The sequence below is a fragment of the Pelmatolapia mariae genome, linkage group LG20 (assembly GCF_036321145.2).
Source record: "Pelmatolapia mariae isolate MD_Pm_ZW linkage group LG20, Pm_UMD_F_2, whole genome shotgun sequence".
Classification (NCBI taxonomy): domain Eukaryota; kingdom Metazoa; phylum Chordata; class Actinopteri; order Cichliformes; family Cichlidae; genus Pelmatolapia; species Pelmatolapia mariae.
In genome coordinates, this window is record NC_086244.1 from 19,664,360 (window position 1) to 19,684,115 (window position 19,756).

At 40.8% G+C, this 19,756-nt stretch overlaps 2 protein-coding genes across 4 annotated transcripts in view; one reads left to right on the forward strand and one right to left on the reverse strand.

The window, feature by feature from the left end:
• LOC134618852 (voltage-dependent L-type calcium channel subunit beta-4-like) overlaps positions 1 to 8,359 on the forward strand; it is a 28,124-nt gene extending 19,765 nt beyond the window's left edge. For 2 of the 3 annotated variants that reach the window (XM_063464436.1, XM_063464437.1), the window contains 5 exons: positions 34 to 134; positions 835 to 986; positions 1,066 to 1,161; positions 2,166 to 2,336; positions 5,764 to 8,359. In XM_063464436.1, the coding sequence (XP_063320506.1) occupies positions 34 to 134; positions 835 to 986; positions 1,066 to 1,161; positions 2,166 to 2,336; positions 5,764 to 6,174 (931 nt within the window). In that variant the 3' untranslated portion in view covers positions 6,175 to 8,359. Of the gene's footprint in view, positions 1 to 33; positions 135 to 834; positions 987 to 1,065; positions 1,162 to 2,165; positions 2,337 to 2,558; positions 2,605 to 5,763 lie in introns of all 3 variants that reach the window. The other variant, XM_063464438.1, reaches the window with a different exon arrangement.
• A 1,556-nt stretch (positions 8,360 to 9,915) lies between these two features.
• On the reverse strand, positions 9,916 to 19,108 carry ddx23 (DEAD (Asp-Glu-Ala-Asp) box polypeptide 23). The gene is made up of 17 exons (XM_063464840.1): positions 19,003 to 19,108; positions 17,481 to 17,638; positions 17,234 to 17,353; positions 16,662 to 16,755; positions 16,512 to 16,577; positions 15,665 to 15,803; positions 15,445 to 15,578; positions 15,157 to 15,269; positions 14,930 to 15,073; positions 14,320 to 14,545; positions 14,035 to 14,180; positions 13,734 to 13,911; positions 12,143 to 12,385; positions 11,898 to 12,049; positions 11,701 to 11,809; positions 10,750 to 10,924; positions 9,916 to 10,637 (listed from the first exon to the last, which is right to left on the reverse strand). The coding sequence occupies exons 2-17, from the start codon at positions 17,636 to 17,638 to the stop codon at positions 10,414 to 10,416; spliced, it is 2,421 nt and encodes an 806-aa protein (XP_063320910.1). The 5' UTR covers positions 19,003 to 19,108; the 3' UTR covers positions 9,916 to 10,413.
• Positions 19,109 to 19,756: the final 648 nt, after the last annotated feature.

The following is a 19,756-nucleotide window of genomic DNA, read 5'->3' on the forward strand; positions in this document are numbered from 1 at the left end:
TATATTTACCTGCATTTTGCAACTTGTCCACAGAATCTCAATCACCCGTGTAACTGCCGACCTGTCCTTAGCCAAGAGATCTGTCCTCAACAAAAGACCCATAATGGAGAGATCTAACACTCGCTCGAGCTTAGGTAAGCTATGCTGATGCCAGTATGAAAGTTCCACAAGTTTCTTTTTTCTTTCGTTTTTTTGAAGGGAAGCAACTTTTTTTTTTCTTCCATGTATTTATTGAGTTTTAAACTTTACACTGACACCATCATTAAACAAAACAAAACCAACATAACAGAATAAAATAAAACAAAACAGACAAAACAAACAACCTGGCTCAAGAATACAAATAAATAAATAGAAAATCCAGACACTTTGATTATGAGATACAATTAACAATACAAATATGTAAAATAGCAGAAATATCCAAACCGGCATACGCCATAAATGGGTCCCAAATTTTATGAAACTTTTTGTCCCTACTATGTAACTTGCATGTTAGGAAATCTAGTGACACATATTCCAGTACCATCCGGTGCCATTGAGTCTTAGATGGGGCCGTGTCCGTGATCCAGTTCAAAAGTACACATTTCCTTGCACAGAACGTTAACAGTGCGTGGAGCTGCTTTCCCCTGATTTTGTCGTTTGCTACTCCAAGTAGCATGCACAATGGAGTGCATTCAGAGTCAGTGGTGAAGATCTTATCCAGTTCACACTTTATGACAAACCAAAATTGTTGTATTTTCCGGCAAGACCATAGACAGTGCGTGAGGTTGCCCACCTCTATTTTACATTTAGGGAATGGAAGCAACTTTGATAATCTAATGTTTCTTGTCTGTGCAGCTGAGGTTCAGAGTGAGATTGAAAGGATATTTGAACTCGCCAAAACCCTGCAACTGGTTGTTCTGGACGCAGACACCATCAACCATCCCGCACAGCTCGCCAAAACCTCCCTTGCACCCATCATTGTCTATGTTAAAGTTTCCTCACCAAAGGTACACCTTGCTCATGAACATTAGATTCAGGCAGTCTTATCTTTCTTGGTTTCTTACACCGTCTTTTTCTTTTTCTCAGGTGCTCCAGAGGCTGATCAAATCCAGGGGGAAGTCTCAGAGCAAGCACCTGAACGTGCAGATGATGGCTGCAGACAAACTCTCTCAGTGCCCCCCTGTGAGTGCTACAGTTTGTAATTAGTCCATACAGTTTGGACATTTTACATGATCATGTAAAATGATTTTTTTGATTTTTCAAAAAGTATATTCAAATATTTAATATCAAAAAAATCATCTGAATTAAAGGCTTGAGCAGTGTGTGGCATGGTTAACTGTTAGTATCTACAGGGGGATTAAAATATGAATGAAAAATAAAGGTGGAGTTTTGGCAAAACAGCTGGTTAAGCTTATTGCACTCAGACATTCTCATAGATGCTAATCTAAAAGTGCTCCTGAGCTTGCGCCTGCTCAACTTGCCTGTTTTATTAGACCAGGCATGGTCAGAGCTGCCTTGTCATAGCTTTCCTTTCTAATGTATTGAAGAGTTATTAAAAACGTTTTCACGTGCCATCTCCTCTACATCGCACAAGTTGGCCAAGGTGATTAGCAAGAGAAAACTCCTCTGATGCTATAATGCTATCACTGAAGCCCGTTCATTTGCTAATGCTAGCTGTGTTTCCACACAAATCGCAGGTCATAACTGATCTTGAAGCAGTGAAAGCAGACCAGCAGTAGCTTGCCTCGCACTCTGCTCTCCCCTTAGTTTACCATCAAAGACCAGAGGTTTATCCGCAGTGCCCATGCGCAAACCACCAGAAAAAAAACTGCTGGCCTCTCAGCTTGCCTAGCACCAGTTATTGTTAGCAGGAAACAGACACCCCCTCAGAGAAGGAGACGACTACACTTTGCTATGTCATGAAATAAGCACAGCTTTCAGCGACAATAGCCAACTGCCTAACACAAGATGGTAGTAATATACAGACTGGGTGCGCATTAATTGACAGGCAAGGTGCCTTATGACAGCACTGTCTGAGATGAAAGGAGAGAGATCGCTATAGTTTGGTGTGTTTCAATGTATTTTACTTTATTTCTAGATTTAATAATGCAAGCACTGCTTGCCTTGCTTGTCCTAACAGAATGCCACTGAGTTACAGTCTAATTTTTCATGTTGTACATTTTTAGGATATGTTTGATGTCATTTTGGATGAGAACCAGTTGGAAGACGCTTGTGAGCATTTGGCTGAATACTTGGAGGTTTACTGGCGTGCCACTCACCTCCCAGGAAACACCCCTCTTAATCCACTATTGGAGCAGAGTCTCATGACCCCGCCTTCTGCCATCTCTAGCCTACAGGTAAGTTTGTCTCTGAGTGTGTACATAAATCAGGAGAGCGTAAATATACGCTTTTAAAATAATGTAAGACTTTTGACAACGAGCCTTGTTTTTTGAACACATTGTATGTTGTCACTGTCTTTGCCAGCTCTTCCCATCTCAGGCTTCACTCCTGTGTTTTGTTTAATTGTCTCCAGTTGTCTTGTCTGTCCTCTCACTCATCCATGCTTAACATCTTTGCAGTTTTCTGAAACACAGGAATTAATTGAATGATCGCGTACAAACTGGGGTGAGTAGTAGGGTTTATATAATATGTATATATATTTGCACCCCTCTTTCGCACCTCCGACACCCGAACACGACCCTGCGGCTGAGACAGTGAATGAAAAGCATTTTATTCATTCAAATCTCAGAAAAGATTAGACCTGGTGTGTTTTTGTTTTTCTGTTGTTGTTTGTCTTTAATTTACTGCATCCTGCCTCTTTTCCTTTACTTGGATGGTTTCAGGTGAATCACTGCTCCACAAGCTTTATTCACAAAGCAGCTAAGCTCTGCCTCCATTTTAATACTACAATTGAAATATATTGGTTGTGTTAAATCTAACTTTCCCTATTGTGTTCAGTTTCCAAGCATGCTTTGTGAATGCTGTCCCCACTCACTGTGGCACATGAAGCTACCTGAATGATGCTAATTAAAGCAAGTGATGGGTGCTTAAACGATGCTTTCACCTGAACTAAATGCAAATTTACACAAAAAAACTGAGTCCACAGCATCGGCAAAATAACTTTTTACCTCCAAGAGGAACTTCCTGAACATCCATTCAGCCGTTTCACATGCATTTTTTTGTTCAGTGTCTGTTGTATTAATCTATACACACACCGACAAAACAAAGGACTTTGAAGATAACAACACTGCTGCACTTCTGCATGCCACTTATGAACACTATCACCCTTTTATAGTGCTCAGCTCTGTGTTATTTCTGCAGTTTACTTACCTGCAGTTTATGACACTGACTGTAGGTTGATTAAAGAACAAGTAATCCCAGTTTTCCATAACTTGATATTTTAGAAAATGCCACAATATCTCTGAGCTTATACATCACATTTGCTATTTCTTACAATTTTAGTAAAAATAGGAGTTTTTTGGTCATTATATAGGCTTTTTTAATGTTACCTACAGTTGTGGTCAGAAGTTTACATACACTCATCATGAGCATGAATGTCATGGTCATTTTGGCTTCTTTCTCCAGGGTGGAATCGTTGCACAGCAAACATTTTAATAATTCGAGCGGTGCCAAGTAGGTGCACAAGTTTGAATTTATTTTGAATTTTCTCTAATTCACACAGGGACAGAAGTATATATACAGGCTCAAACATATACATACACTGGCAGCATCATGTTCTGGGGCTGTTTTCCTGTCAGCGGTACTGGTGCATTACACAAAGTGGATGGAAAAATGAAGAAGAAGAAGACTACATGCAAATTCTTCACCTTTACCTCAGATCAACAGACAGCTGGACAGTTGAAACATGGAGATAATTGGGTGATCAAACAGGACAACGATCGCAAACACACATCAAAAATGCTTTTGGACTGGATAAAGCTAACATTAAGCGTCTGGAATAAATTTTGAAACCTCGTAGAATATGTTTAAAAGTCGGGTCTGTGCCAGAAAACCAAAAAATTTTATGAACTCTTCCAATTCTGCCAGGAAGAGTGGTCAAATGTCCTGGGAAGAATTACGGCAGATGGTTGTTGATGACAATCAAAAGCATGAGGTCGAGGTGAATCTTGCTAAGGAACATTTAACCAAATATGTGTAATATGTATATATTTGAGCCTGTGTGGATTACAGAAAAAACAGAATAAATTAAAATTTGTGCACCCATTCATTTTTTTCATTAAAGATGTATGCTGTACAATTATTCCACTGTGGAAAAGTAACAGTTCAAAGAAATCATTAGCATTAGCAGAAATCAAAGCCCTATATTACCATGACATTCATGTCGATTATAAGTGCAATGCAAACTTCTGACCACAACTGTAGTTCTGCAGCTCTGTGTCACGGAATTAAGCTTTTGGGTTACGGTAGCTTACTTTACATTGGAATATCCATCCATTCATCGATTTTCTTTACCATTTATCCAATTCAGGGTGGTGTGGGCTGGAGTTACATAAGAAAATATAGCACTACGAGCAGTAGAGGACGTACTTACATCTTTTATCAATCGATATCAATAGTTTGTGTTGTTGTCTTACTCTTACTTACTGTTAATGCAATCCCGATGTAGAAGAGAGATTACAGAGCCCACAGTCCTCAGGCCGTATAAAGAATCATAAAAGTAGCACTGAATTGCAGGGGTGTCCAAGATATGGACAAGGAATTGTAAGTGGCCCGCCAAAGGGTCCAATGTGGCCTACTAGGTAGCTTTTCAAATTGTAAAAACTGCAGACATGCACGGCATTATTTTTGTGACTTTTCTCTGTATTTTGTATCAGGAAGTATTTTGGTGTTAAGAGTGATCACATTATAACTTTTTATGTGAGCAAGAGGTCTGAATCGTCATCAGTTTTGCAGCAGTTTTACTGACAAAGATATCAACATATATATTTCACTTAAGTTCTTTTGTTTTTGTTGGGTTTTTTTTGCAATGACCATCTAAATGTGATGAAATTGCACTTCTTTTTCTTTTTCTTAAGACATCTGAGGCTTTTTCCTATCTGATTGTAAGGGATTGTTAGTGAAGATTGAACCTTTTCAAACACTAACACAAAGATACAAAGATGATACATTGTTTCATTGGTCATTATTCAGTAGTTTTACTAACCAAGATCAAATAAAACTGGGCACGGCTCTTCAGCAAAAATAAAAGTGACACCTTTGCCCTTTATACTCGTTTAATACTCGACACCTGTTTAAACAGAACAAAGACTGTGGTCTAAACTGTACCTAAACTCCTACATTAGGGTGTCACTTTGTGTTCAGTAAGAAGCTTTTTAAAGGCACACGTGGGTATGTGAGGAATGATTTGAGTCTGCCATATTCTATTGGTCACTGAGGGTAATGCTAACTTCATGCTGTTCATGGAAAAGAAAAAAAACAATTTTGTATGAATCATTTTAAAGTCTTAATTTAAATCTACTAAAAATAAACATAAAAACTGACCACTTAGAACGACGGTTGGGCATTGATCTGATCACACTGTGATCAGAGACTTGGAGAGCTCAATGTCTTCTGTAGGCTCAAAATAGTCACTTCAGTGGGAAATAATGGGAAAGAAACCAGAATTTTCCTTTCAGACAGACTCCCACAATTCCTTCAAAGTCCTTACTGATGTAGTGTTTGCCTTATTTTGTGTTTTTCCTTCGAGACGATATCCTGAGTCCAAGCTTTGATGTGACTCTGCCTTTATTTGTTTTTTCCTGCATGACCACTTGAATCATCCAGAACAAGAACCAGCCGCAGCCTTGTGAGACAGCAGGCTTGGAGGGTGATGAGGAAGAGGAGGCCGGTGAGGAGGCCCACTCCCCCCTGGAGCAGGACAGTCTTATGCCATCTGACGAAGCCAGCGACTCGCTTTCTCGTGGCCGGAGGGGGAGCCCCTGTCACAGGGGGGGCGAGGAGGATGAAGAGGAGGAAGAGGAAGAAGAGGAGGAGGAGGAGGAGGATGAATACGCCTCTCCCTGCCACGCTCGCACATATAGGGACATGTACCCCTCTCACCGCGGGCATACGGGTGGTGCCCACAGCGCCAACGGGCACGAGTCACAAGACAGGCTGCTCCAGCGCGAAGCTCAGCAAGGTCACAACCAGAGGAACCGCCAGCGCAGCCGCCCCTGGCCCCGAGACACTTACTGAGACAAGGGGCCCCTCCCAGCCTCTAGCTCCACCCCAAGCCCTCCACCCACCGCACAGTCCCAAACTAGCAACTTAGAGATGAAATTTGTTCCCAGATTTGCCAAACTTTAGTGCCAATTGGAAACAAACACAAACAGATGCCCAATTTATCGACCAATCACAATCTTCCAGACTCAAGAGTCAAAGGGGCCTACTCACCTCTGAAAGGGAAAGGTTTCAGGCTACCAGCTGTACGCAAACTCAAACTTTAGCTGCTTTGCCTAAGGTTTCTCTGTTGTAGGATGTCTCATATACTGGCCTTAAAATTCCTAAGACTTTTAACGATCTTTACTATTGCATGTATAATTTTAAGACTATTTGCACATTAACGTCAGAACAGGAAGTGAATGACCTTTATGGATAAACTAACGTAGGAATGTCTACCGCTGAATCAATGTATATACTGAATGGGCACTGCTACTTTATTTGTTTGATTTTGTTTATATAGACTTGTTTGTTGCCATCCATGTGTTCGGTGAACGGAAATTTTTGGAGAGACACTTGTACAGTCTCTAAACAGTTACAACGTAAGTAATCGATGTGAAGCTGCAGTACAGCGTCAGCGTCACCTACAGTGCAGTAAGTTCTGGGCATCGCTCGTCTTTGCTGTTGCACAATCACTCTCTTAAGAAAAAAAAATCTTTGAATGGGCACAGAGAATGTAAACACAACCATGAAAGGGAATGTTTTAAATCTTTTAAAGGATGAATTCCTTGCCAAAAAACAAACAAAAACAAAAAAAAACATACGCTTGTTTACATCCACTCATACACATATTTCAAGCACATGCTGCACAGCTGCAGCTCCTCTTCAAATCCAGGCTTCAGAGAATGTAAGCTTGCATGCCTTTTGCACCTCCAGCACCACTTGGTCGCACAACCTATCGCCCCGTAAATTCGATTGTAGCACGTTATTGATTGTAGCATCCACAGTTTCTAGACTGATCTCACTCCCCTTACATCCACCTCCCTCTCCTCGGATATTTTTTGTGTGGAACATTGTTTGCGTACTGCAGTTTTACAGCTGGTTTTTACAAAGGCGGATCCTCAGGTGTATGTCCTACAACACTCTCGCGCTCAGCTCCATGTAACGACCGTGTCGTGCTCCCCGAGGACTTGTAGCACTCGTGACACGTCATTCTGTTCCTGCGCCATTTCTAGTCCGTGAGCCGACGACGAGGTGGACGCGATGCTGATGAGCGGCGGCCCAGCTCTGTTCATTACACAGGGTGGATTGTTGTCACGGCCGGCTGATAGGAAACCCTGGTTTACTGCTTCCATGTGTCACAGGTATCTCTATCTAGTGTTCTGTATATTTTAAAGAGAAAAAAAAATCAGCATGATTGAAAAAAAAAATTAAGAAAAAAATCTATGCAAGTGTTGCATGAAATCTGATTGTTTCTTTTGAAGTATTTTAGTAATGCATCGATTCTGACTCTCCTCGTCGTCTTGTAGTGATAGTCTTGTCTTTGGGGCTACTCACTCCTCGCACCACCAACAACACGATTACTAAAAAGATCTGTTTATTCCTTCACACACCTTTAACACTGAGGACATTCTTCCACAATAAAGTCACTCACTGGGGGGAAAAAAAACCCGTCCCAGATCAGGCCTTTGATTTTGTTAATTTGTGATCTAATGAGTGGATTATCTAAGCCCTGCATGTCTTAGTTCAACAATTAGCTCATTTCGTTATATTTTGGCAGAGTATGGTTTTTCAACGCGGACCAATTTAGCAACTGATAAAACAGTTGAAGGTTTTTCGATTTATGAAGCACAATTTTTACAAGAGTTATACTTCAGTTTCCTCTGTCTTATTCTGTATGCAATACAAAGCCTAACATTGAAAAACTTTTAAACGCCTTAGACCATCTGGACTTCCTCTTTTGTGTGAGTAGAGAAAAAAAAATTGCACTACTTTTTTTTGGGATGGTTGCTTTGTAATGCAATAACTGCACTAAATATAACCATATATCCACCAGACTACCACAGCGTGCTAGCGTGACCCGACACGCCTCTTCCCTCTATTTATCAAAAGAGACAGCAAATGTGTAAAAAAGTGAGACATTTCCTGCCTGATGCTGTATAGAATGCTTTCTATTTGAAAATAGATTTACAATGTTAAGTAAAATATGAATTAAACTAAATAAACATGACATTTTATGTACTTTTAATGGTGTAACTCATTTGTCTTTCATTGTCATTTACTGACCAATACCCATGAGCATTTATGTGTAGCAGGAAGCTGTCTGCCATAAAAATTAAGTGGATCTCCAACTGGATTAACAGAGTTTCAGTCAGGATTCAAAACATCACTGTACAAAAACACTGTGAAGGTTATGAATGATTTTCTTATGGCTGCCGACAGTGGACTCATTTATGAGCATTTGATACCAATGACATGCATTGGTTTGCATGAGCATGCAATATGTATTAAAGGTACTGTGCTGGAGTGGTTTGAAGCATACCGAATAGATTCCAATTCATTCATGTATAGTGTCCTTTTCACACAGTAAAGTTAATTATGGAGTTTCACAAGGTTCTGTGCTGGGACCAATTCTATATGCATTATACATGCTTCCTTAGACAGTATTATTAGAAGGAATACCTTACATTTTCATTGCTATACAGATGATACACAGCTTTATCTATCCATAAAGTCAGATGAAACATACCAGTTAGTTAGCCATCAGGAATGTCTTAAAGACAAAGCTGTGGATGACCTCTAAGTTAAGTTATTATACTGGGCCTAAAAAATCTTAGAAACATGGTGTGTAACCAGGTACTTACCCTGGGTGGCATTTCCTGGCTTCTGGTAACACTGTGAGGAATCTTGGAGTCATTTTTGAATTTAAAGTCTTTGCCCTCAAATACAAGATCTTGAATAATCTATGAGGTATTTATCTTAAACACCTCATAGTGCCCCCAATAGAGCACCACACTCTCAGACTGCTGGCTTACTTGTGGTTCCAAGGATATTTAAAAGAAGAATGGGAGGCAGAGCCTTCAGCTTCCAGGCCCCTCTTCTGTAGAACAAGTCCCAGTTTGGACACCCTCTCTACTTTTAAGACTAGATTTAAAACATTCCTTACTGACAAAGTTATAGTTATTTATAGTTTCAAAAACAGAACTTTCTGCCTCTCTTTGTATTAGCAGAAATGACTGAACTTCAGTATTATGGTGTTATTATGATGTCCCACTTAACTACCACGTAATTGCCAGGTAATAGTTCGATATTCCTTCATTTTCAAATGTAAATTTTGAAGAAATAGGGAGTTTTGCATTACTCTATCATTATTACTGCAACAAGTCCAAAAAGCCTGCCTCAACAGCTGGTGATTGGACTGCCATTGCCTCCGCCCAACACACACACTGCACCCGACCCCTATGGTGCCTCCTGAAGGTGGTGAGCCACATTGCATAGATAAAGGAAACAGTACAGATATGATAAACACATAAAGAGCTTTAAAGAGTTTTCCCATATAAAAGATAATGGGATCAAAGAGTTTTTCTGTTTAAATAAAGGAATAAAAAGGTTAAAGAATATTGGTGGGAAATACCAAGAGGAAAACTAAAGGAGATATGAAGAGCTCTATTATTGGCATGTTGAAAGGAAACACTGCTCTTCTACTTGTGAAAACTCCACATTTCCCGTGTAATTTAATGCAAAACAAAACAAAACAAAAAAAACTCAGTATGACAGTTAAGAAGCTCAAATTTGCTGTATTCACATCATACATTTAAAACAGCTGTTTCCATTTTAATCAAATGATGTATCTGAAGCAAAGAAAACTGGTGTCACTTCTGGTAAAGGTTTCTTACATAGAAAACTCAAATTATGACTAAAAACACAGCACTTACTGCTCATCTACACTCACATCCTGCCTGTAATTTGGTGCATTGGGTATTTATACAGTACAGATCAGATCAGATTGGGGTCCTGCATACTGCTCCCGGCTCTGGCTTACAGACGCAAAACAAAGTTATCTTAAAATCCACCCACACTGATGAGAACCAGTGTGCTGACGACTTCGGCACCAGTTACTGTGTTTCTGTATGCACAGATGGGACCAAAACACAAAGACAAGGTGGGAAAGAACAACAAAATGTGTGAGAGTAACCTAGAGAGCAGATCCTGAGAGGGAGAAAAATAAACAGTTGGTGGGGTTTTTCCCTCCCCCTTCAGTTAATAAAGGTCATTTTAGGCAAAAATGGTCTCCTCGCGTCTCTTCTTGGTCAGGATGGTTCCAGGTTTATGCTGAGCATCTGGATGGTTAGCCAGCTCTGGAGGGCAGGTGGAGACGGGACTCTCGAGGATGGCCTGCTTCAGGTCGTAAAACACCGCCGAGTCCTCTTTAGTGAGGAAAGTCATGGCTACACCACTCTTACCAGCACGACCCGTACGACCGATACGATGGATGTAGTCTGCAAGAAGAGAAAGTGCAACAACGATTCAGTGAATCATTTAGCGATTCCTATGGCAAAAATGAAATTTCAGTCAATAAACAAACACTGCACACCAGATGAGGCCTCTTACCTTCGATGTTCTTTGCCATGTCGTAGTTAATGACCATGGAGACGTCCTGGATATCGATACCTCGCCCAGCAACGTCTGTGGCCACCAGGATATCTTTGGCTCCCGCCTTGAGATTGGAAAGCGCAAACTCTCTCTGCTCCTGGCCTTTGCCACCATGCAGCGTGCAAGCATTGTACTACAAAGAAGAAGAGAAGGAGGAACAGTGGAGGTTAACCTTTGCTCAAAATATTTAGTATTTTAGGAAATCAGAAACCAAAGTGAATTAAAACTAAACCTCCATCTTAGATTTATTGGCTTTCTTGTGTATTTTGAATAAAAATTCCGACAACAAACGGCGAAACTCAGCATTATGTCAGGATGCAACACTAGCACTGAACACAAAGTACAGCTGAGGCTAATACTGTGCATTAAAAAGCCGTTGTTGGCTTTTAATGTATCTGGTTTTCCAAATTTTCATAACTTCTTCTTTATACTAAAACTGTGGGTTTTTTTGAGTGATTAATATAATTTTACTGCAACAAGACAATTTGATCTGCTAGTAGGAAAACAAAAACTTCTATTATCTGAGCATAATTTTAAGGCAATCAATCAAATATTTGTTGATATTTCATAGAAAATGTCCCCAGAAATTTCTACAGGCTGGCACAAACATCAAATGTCATTTAGCTGTTTATCCATTAATTGATTTGGTGTATTATGAGTGGCAATGCTTCAGGTCTTTATCTGTAGGAAATATTTAAAACCTCTAAAGTCCAAAACGCTGTCTTTCACATATTTCCAAAATCATCCAGTGAGCTGGACTGGAGTCTTTCTCAGGCCTATTCTGGTCCCCAGGCCTTATATTTGACACCCCTGACATGATTGCTACTTTTTTTACTCCAAAGCATGAAGCTTCTACCAAATCTTGACCCCAAATTGAGATCCATTGTGGTCCAGGTTACAGTGACTTACCCCCATCTTCTCCAGAGACTTGGCCAGCACGTCGCAACCCTTCTTCTGGTTGACAAAGATGATAATCGGAGGCTCGAAGCCGTGCGACAAAACCTCCAGCAGCTTCTTCCTGCAAAGGGCACATTATACAAAACATTTAGAACCTTGATGCAAGTGAAATTTTTGGTGTTTAAGATTAATGCTTGCAGCCGTCTCACCTCTTCTCTCCCTCCGACATAAGCAGAACCTTCTGTTCGACTCTCTCGTGAGGCTTTCCAGCAGACCCGATGTACACCACAGCAGGACGTCTCAGGTAGCTCCTGGCCAGTCTCTCCACAGCGGGAGGCATGGTAGCTGTGAACATGACCGTCTGTACGGTGCAATCAGACACAGTCAGTGAAAACACTCAACAAATAATCATGTGGTGCCTTCAGAAGATTCCAACTGCTAAAGAAAGACCTACTTGTCTGTATTTATGTTTCCCAGATTCAAAGTTCATCGTCATTTTCTCAGGGTCCTCCGCCTCTTCGGTGTCTGGCTTCTGATTGGTCACCGGGATGTACTCCAGAATCTTTTGGACGTCGGGCTCGAAGCCCATGTCAATCATACGATCGGCCTCATCGAGGACCACGTAGGTGCAGCGGCTCAGTACCAGGTAGCGGTTCTCCAACACGTCAATCAGACGGCCGGGCGTGGCAATAACAATCTGTTAGACGATGTAAACAAATATGACGCTGGTGAACAGATGATTTTCAAGTACAATCCTCACCTTATGGATAAAAAGCCAGGATGGACTTCCTGCCAAAAAACAGTGTAAAGTCTGTGTGTATTTAAGCTGCTAAGCTAACAGCGTCTGAGAATGAGCCATGTGGACTGTTTGTACCACCATCTGTACCGCTTCCCTCTTTCTTTACTCACATAATATACACACTGACAGAAGCACTACACATCACAAACACACACAAAACATGCTCTACGGCATAGAGCATCAAGAGATGCTCTATGCCGTAGACATGAAACTGATGCAGTTTTACCATTCAAACAATGACAAATCCCATGATACTGATGCTCAAAGTTAGTTATAGAAACAAAGTATGAAATAAACTTGGAAGCCTGGAAATTATAAGAGCAAGAAAAAAAAAATAACACAACTGAAAAAAGTGCCAATTTGGAGCCCAATCATGAAAGCACAATTCTTCATGCCTTCATCAAATATATTACAGATATTCATGGCTCGGTGAGTTAGCCCACAACTCTCTGCACTTTTTAATTTATTCACAATTTGGCAAATGTGCACAATTTACATCCTGCTGAATTTGTTCAGCAGCATCTTTCAGTCCATGTTTTGAATGTGCACAAAACTATCAAGAAGCATGTGTGTACTATATCTGTGTCCTCCCATTTAGCTCTTAATGTGGGAGACTGTAAATAAAGATTGGAAACATTCTACTGTAAACAGAGTGAATCAGGAGTGTAACCATCCACACACATTAAATAAACTTGGCTGCAGGCTGACAGCAGCCAAGTCTGCAAGAAAGCTGCCAAATTTAAGAGCTAGTGGCAAACAAGACAAGCAGTTTGGATTCTTTATTCGGTAACGCCGCTTCTGTTTAACACAAGCAGTGGATTGGAGCTTTCATTCTCTTTTAAGCTTGTTCTTCAGGTGGTTTGATAAAACACCTTTTTTGGTGTTTTGTTTTTCTGTTTGTTTGTGGGTTTTTTTTGGGGGGGGGGGGGGGGGGGTTACCTCTGAAGGTTCTGGTTGCGGTTACAGTGAGAGTTGCTGAAGAAACCTCTCTCACTTCACCTGGAGCCTGCAGCTCCTCCATAAACTACACCTGTGATGAGATCATTACTGCTCTGCAAATGCAACAGTAGTCCTGCACCATCTTCGCCTTTCTGCTGAGTTTATTTCAGTAGCCTCTTGGGCTTCTATTGATGTAAAAATACTGACAGCAAACAAAAACTACTAAAAACTACTTGTTAGTGAGGCTTCAGTTTGCTTCACAGGCAGAAACACTTTTTTTTTCTTAAACTAGCCCTCTCCGTTTTACCTCACAACCCATCCTGAGTCGGAAGCCTTGGTCCTCTCTGGAGATTCCTCCGATCACAGCCACTGTTCGGATGCCGAGCGGTTTACCAAACTTTATGGTTTCTTCCTCGATCTGCTGCGCCAACTCACGAGTCGGAGCTAAGATCACAGCGTAAGGACCCTGGTCTGAGTCTTCGATCCTGCATCCAGTCATACACAGAGCAAAGGACCATAAGAGATCGTAGAGGCACAGTAAGACAGTCCAAATGCAGAGTTATTATTTCTGAAATTGCTGAAGATTATTGGATCTTAGACACCATTACCTGTCTATTTTTGGCAGGGTGGTGATCCAGACCAGCAGTGGAATCAGGAAAGCAGCAGTTTTACCGCTACCGGTCTCAGCCACACCAATAATGTCACGGTTCTGTAAACCAATGGGAATGGCCTGCCTCTGAATCGGTGTCGGGTCCTGGAGAGAAAAAAATTAATAAAAAAATTCCTTACTGGAGACTGAATTGAACACAGTGAAAAACAGTGAACAGCTACAGAATAATTTAAAAAAGAAAAATTACAAAACACAGAACCAGATAAGTTGAACCCTAGCTGACCTTATAGCCGCATTTGTCGATGACCTCCAGAATGTGTGCAGGCAGCGGGTACTCCTTCCAGTTCCTGATGGGATTTGGGATTTTTCCTCCCTTGGTGGTGATGCTGTAATCCTCTCTGAAGATTCGCCAGTCTCTGTCTGTCATCTCGTCCAGCTTCTTTTGAGACCAGTGTCTGTCATCCCAGCGCTGCTTGGCCTCCTTCTTACGCATCTTCTTCAGTCTTGTCCTGAAGCGAGGTAAAACAAAGATTAGATGGGGGGTGGGCGGAAGCTGAAGGTGAAACTATGGATACAGGATCATTTTCCATTATAGATACATAAGGTTTCAGACTAACTTTGATTTAGCTTTATTAAAAACAGACTAAAAAAAATAAACACAGACTAACAAAGTAGCCTAAAAGTAAGAACACACCGAACATTCAGATGAGGTTACACATTGTGTTGAGCTACTTGAAACCAATAATCACATTCTAAACATCACATTTCTTACTTTTATTCTGAGAAATCATGCAAAACTACTCTGGTAAAGAATGAAAAGTAGGAAATGAGCATGTCCCCTTTTAGCTCCATGTTTTAGATTCGACTGTATGCTTTTGCTCCACTCTACTTACTCCTCCTGCTCCTTCTCTTCCAGCGTGCGCCTTTTCTCCATCAGGTCACCATAGAAACGCGACTGCTCCCTTTTCTGCTGCTTTAAGTCGATGCCGGCGATGAAGCCTCGTCCGTAGAGCTGCACCTGATGCTTCTCTTTGTAACTGGAAAGACCGATCGCGAGAGTTTAGCGAGGGAACGCAAAGACCTAATCTGTGGATATATTTTGTGCTCACGATCCACTTACATCGGGTTGTAGTCGACCGAAGTGTCTTCAGAAGCATCCCATTCAAACACAAATTTCCTGTCGTTCAGGTGGCGAGTCCGTCGCCGTTTTTTGATCCCACCAAGATAACGCTCCTGTGAATAATTTGTGGACATTAGTTTAAATTCTGCTTTTCCAGTTTCCCCTAGGAATTTTCAAGCCCCTCAAAATAATAAGTGGAAGTTTTGTGTGTTAGTCTACACACAATAAAGTTTCTGTCAGCCCAATCTGTACACAACTGTAATCTTAACTCTTTCTCATGCAACGAACCTTGATAGCCTGGAGTTCTTTGCCTTTATCTTTCTCCTCTCTGAGCTTCTGTCGCTCATCATCATCTTCATTGCCGTTGTTCTCTCGTTCCATTCGCTCCCTACGCTCCCGTCTCTCCCTTTCCTGAGGGTCCTCTGTAACAAAGAATCACGGTGGTTATCGACACGTTAACATCCTTTAATTAAATGCAAACTGTTTCAGGTTAGAGGCTGAAACACACCCAGCATTTTTCTCCCTATGTCCTGAAACGTCCTTCTCTTCTTTCTCTCCTCTTCAATCATCCTCCTTCTCTCTTCAGTCTCTTGCTCTCTGCGCTTCAAAGCTTCGGCTTCTCGCTCTGCTTTTGACAGGAACTTGGGCTGAAAAACACAAAGCAAAAGAAATAATATTAATTAAAAGAAAATATAATCTTAAATTGAAAAGTAAATCTCCCAGATGAAGAGCAATTCACAAAACATAAACGCAGAAAAAAAAAAACCTAGTTCAGGACTAGTTCACCCCGTGCAGAACATAGTTTTTGGTTCCCCACTCTGGAGTCCGGAAGGAGCTCAAGCGAGAGTGCTTGGTAGCTGGCCCTTAGCCCACAGGGCTCAGTCGGATACAGCATGAAGAGGAGACATTGGCATGCCAACACCTGCAGTGCCGTAGGGGTTGGATGCAATATGTGTTGGCCTGGATTTAAGGGGAACCAGTTTCCTAAAGAGGAGTTGACTGTGTTACAATCTGGAGTCGCCTTCAGTGACAGGACGTGGGCAGGCATGGGTATAAAGTTAAGGTTATTCATGGTGGACGCAAGTGTTGCTTCCCAACATCTTTGGGTTGGGAAACTGGTTCTGACTGCCATTTAGCCTTACAACAGTTCAGAGTATCCAGCCTTACTGGAGTCACCGTGTGGTGTGCTGGATGCTTAGCCTGGGAACCGTCTTGGTGTTCCCATGGATGAGCTGGAGGGAGGTGGGTGGGAATAGGGAGATCTGGCCATCTTTGCTTAGACTTCCGCCCAAGTGCCCTGGCCCCAGAAAAGCTTTAGAAAATGGACAAAAGGAAAGACGGATGGATGTTCTCACCTTTGCCTCAGCTTCCTCCTCTGCCTTCTTCTTGGCCAGAAGCTCCTCCAAAGAGAGCGGCTGGACCTGAACAACAGCACATGTCAAACACCCAAAATAATAACCGAAGCGGCAGTTCAAATTTACACAAACACCAAACCAGATTTTTACCTTTTCCTTCTTCTTTTTTTCATCCTCTTCATCTTCTCCTTTTATATCCTTCTCTTTCTTTATCTTGGCATCCTTTGATCTTGGAGAAGCGCTTCTATAGATGACAAAAATGTAAATACGGCAAAACAGAAATTTAGCTGAAGTGTTAACTGTAGCAAAATCCAAATGTCTGGATGTTTGGTAAGAGTTTAGTTAACAAGTGAGAAAGTGCAGCTGAGAACTGACTTCTGAGAAGAAAGGTGACTTAAAGGGAGAGGAGGTAAAACCGCTTCTTTCAGACATAGGATGAACTAATGGGCAGGATCGAGGCTTATTTATGAGAAAAAAAACCCTCACTGCTAACAGTTGGCCATATCGGCATTTTCTAATATGAGGCAACAGTCATGTCAGTGCCAAAAATACTGTGCACTGACAATATTTTCACTTATATTTGGGTTTAATTCCTTTGAATATCAAATTTTTGTTAATTTGAAAAATTGTGGCGTGTTATTCAGGCAAACATGGATTATGAAATATTACTAAAAATCTTCTTTACCAGCTTTGACCGAAGAAGCTTAATCAGTGTCACATACCTGGATCTCCTGCTGCGATCTTTATCGCGCCGATGGCTGTCTCTGTCCTTACGGCTCCTGTCTCTGTCCTTATCTCTGTCTCGGTCCTTGTCTCTGTCCTTGTCTTTCATGCGTCGATCTCTACCGTAATAACACAAAATCACAGACACAAAAAAGCTTACGGGAAAGATAACACAAGTACGCAGTAAGATTAATAGCTAGAAGTCAGTCTGGTGTTCCTGATGGGTTCTTTTTGTGCAGCGGTTACCTTTCGGGAGATTTAGAGCGGTTTCGTTCACGGGAACGATGGCGCTTGCGTGAAGGTGAGACTTTACGATCTCTGTCTCGCGAACGGCTGCGTTTCCTCTCTCGGTCTTTGGTCCCCGAAGAGTCCGCATCCTTCTTGTCTGTGGAGTCAGCTGCCATCTGCACAAAGACCAGACATTAAACTCTGCTTTCACTGCATTTACAAAAGTGAAAACTGTTATCACACCACAGTGGCAGGACATATATTAATATTACATTATATTTGCTTTATGTACAATGAGTACAGATCATGCGTTTGCCAGCTGTTACTGTTTATTGTTTACTGCTGTGTAAGCATCTCCAAATCCAGTTTTTCTTTTCACCTCTAATTGAATTAGCTCGAGTTCCAAAAAATACTTCACAGAGAAATAAAAGGCATACATTTCCAGCAAAACTATATGAACATTAGTACCTACTTCCTGGGTTTTAGCTAATTTTACATTCATCATGGTTCATGGTTCATTGCATATCAGTTGACTAAATTTGAGAAAAATTCCTAGCCTGGCCATCCTTGATTTCCCTGAAGAAATATTTCAGGGTGATGATACACTTCTTAAGAGACAAGCTGTCAAATTAAAGCTCTCTAGTGTTAGTGTGCTCATAAGACTATTTTTGTGATGAAGCTAGGGATATTTTCGAGCCTATTTAGAGTTTTCGGTGGAGTCATTTTCAAATGGCTTTATCTGGACAACTACTTAAGCAATGTCATTTCAATATTTAAGGCCAAATATCTGTGTCTATTACTTGAAGAAAGTGGGAGTCTCTGGTTCAGACAATATTGAAATTGTGAAACATATTTACATTATTCACGCCATATATCTTATCAATAGCAAAAGAAGAAGTAAAAAGGGTAGCCTGATGATCAGAGTGATGATGTTTTGTTTTGTTTCTGATCATGCAAGGAAGGGTGTTGCAACCTTTGTCCGTTTGTGTATTTGGCTCAAATCTTTGGTCTAATTTTTCTGTCTGTAATTTCTGTAATTTTGATCATTTTTTAATGGCTGACAATTTTGAACTCAATCAGAATGTGAAATACGAAAAAAGAAAGCACATGAAAACAATAGTAATACAGAAATAACGTATGTATGTTTTGTGGATGCAGAAGTTTCTTATGCCCTAAAAACGGGTATCAGGATGTGCCCCAAAAAGTGAAAATAGCTGTTATTCCTCAATACTCTCCGATAGAAAACGCGATTAAACTCTAAGAGCAACAAATCACGACACATTTTTGGTACGGACAGAAATTGCAAACCAATAACAACAATAACTAACTTGTTAAACGAGAAGAGAAACTGAATTACCTCCTATTCTCTGCAGAATAAATGCATCAAGCTAGCTAGCTTCTTACGTTAGCTAGCAAAAAGGCTAACTATCTCCAAGAAAGCTGCTCAAGCGAGCTCCGATTAAACCAAATTAAAATCAGCTAATCGCAGGTAGGACAGCGCAGTCAGAGGCTCTGTTACTTACAAACATTTAGCGCTTACCTCAATCACTTGTCAACAAAACAGTTGCGATTTATCTACGCTTCAAGAAGACGCCATGTCGCCCACAACGCGAACTGGAGCACGCCAGGAATTGTGGGAGCTGTAGTACTGGCTGTTACGAATGAGTGGAAACTAGCAGCTAAAAGGCAACGTTTGAAACTACATTTCCCTCCCAAAAAAGTAAGTTTACGTCAGGGCCCTGAATGTTTAGCACATAGACGCCTAAATGCCTGAACAAAATTACTTTTTCTATTATGTTGTATTTTTTTCATTTTGGGCACGAGATGGCGATAGGTTGCGAGTTATCACGGTAGATAGATACACAGGTCCGCAAAAAAAGGGGGGTTTTCAGCTGCATGGGATATATTTGGTAAATTTTATGTTTTTTAGGGTGCTGAATCCAAAAATGATCTCCATTTCCCTCCATCAAGTACTTTTCTTTTTGCAAACATGTGGAGTTTACATTTAAAAAAAAAAATCAATATTTTATTGCAATTAACTATGCATAATTTTTCTGAGATTTCTGAGATTATTTCGCTATGAACAAAACAAAGCTGTTGGGACATGCTTTTTTGGGACGTGGTTTTTTGACACAAGTATAGGATACCAGATTTCAGTTTAAAATCGGAAATTGTGCATTTAATTAAACTAAAAACATGAGTTTTGCAAGAAAACCTGACGAGATGGAATATTTGTCCCAGTTTCAGTGAGTAAAAATCTATAAGAACCAGTCAAAAAATCCTTTGCAGTTTTT

What these genes read in the sequence shown, in the direction of transcription:
- ddx23 (XM_063464840.1), bottom strand. Translation starts at nt 17,638, where the DNA reads ATGGCAGCTGACTCCACAGACAAGAAGGATGCGGACTCTTCGGGGACC. An exon ending in CGCTCTAAATCTCCCGAAAG is followed by an intron (nt 17,354 to 17,480) that starts GTAACCGCTGCA and finishes TTATTACGGTAG; the next exon opens with AGATCGACGCATGAAAGACA. An exon ending in CATAGGGAGAAAAATGCTGG is followed by an intron (nt 15,579 to 15,664) that starts GTGTGTTTCAGC and finishes TCTTTGTTACAG; the next exon opens with AGGACCCTCAGGAAAGGGAG.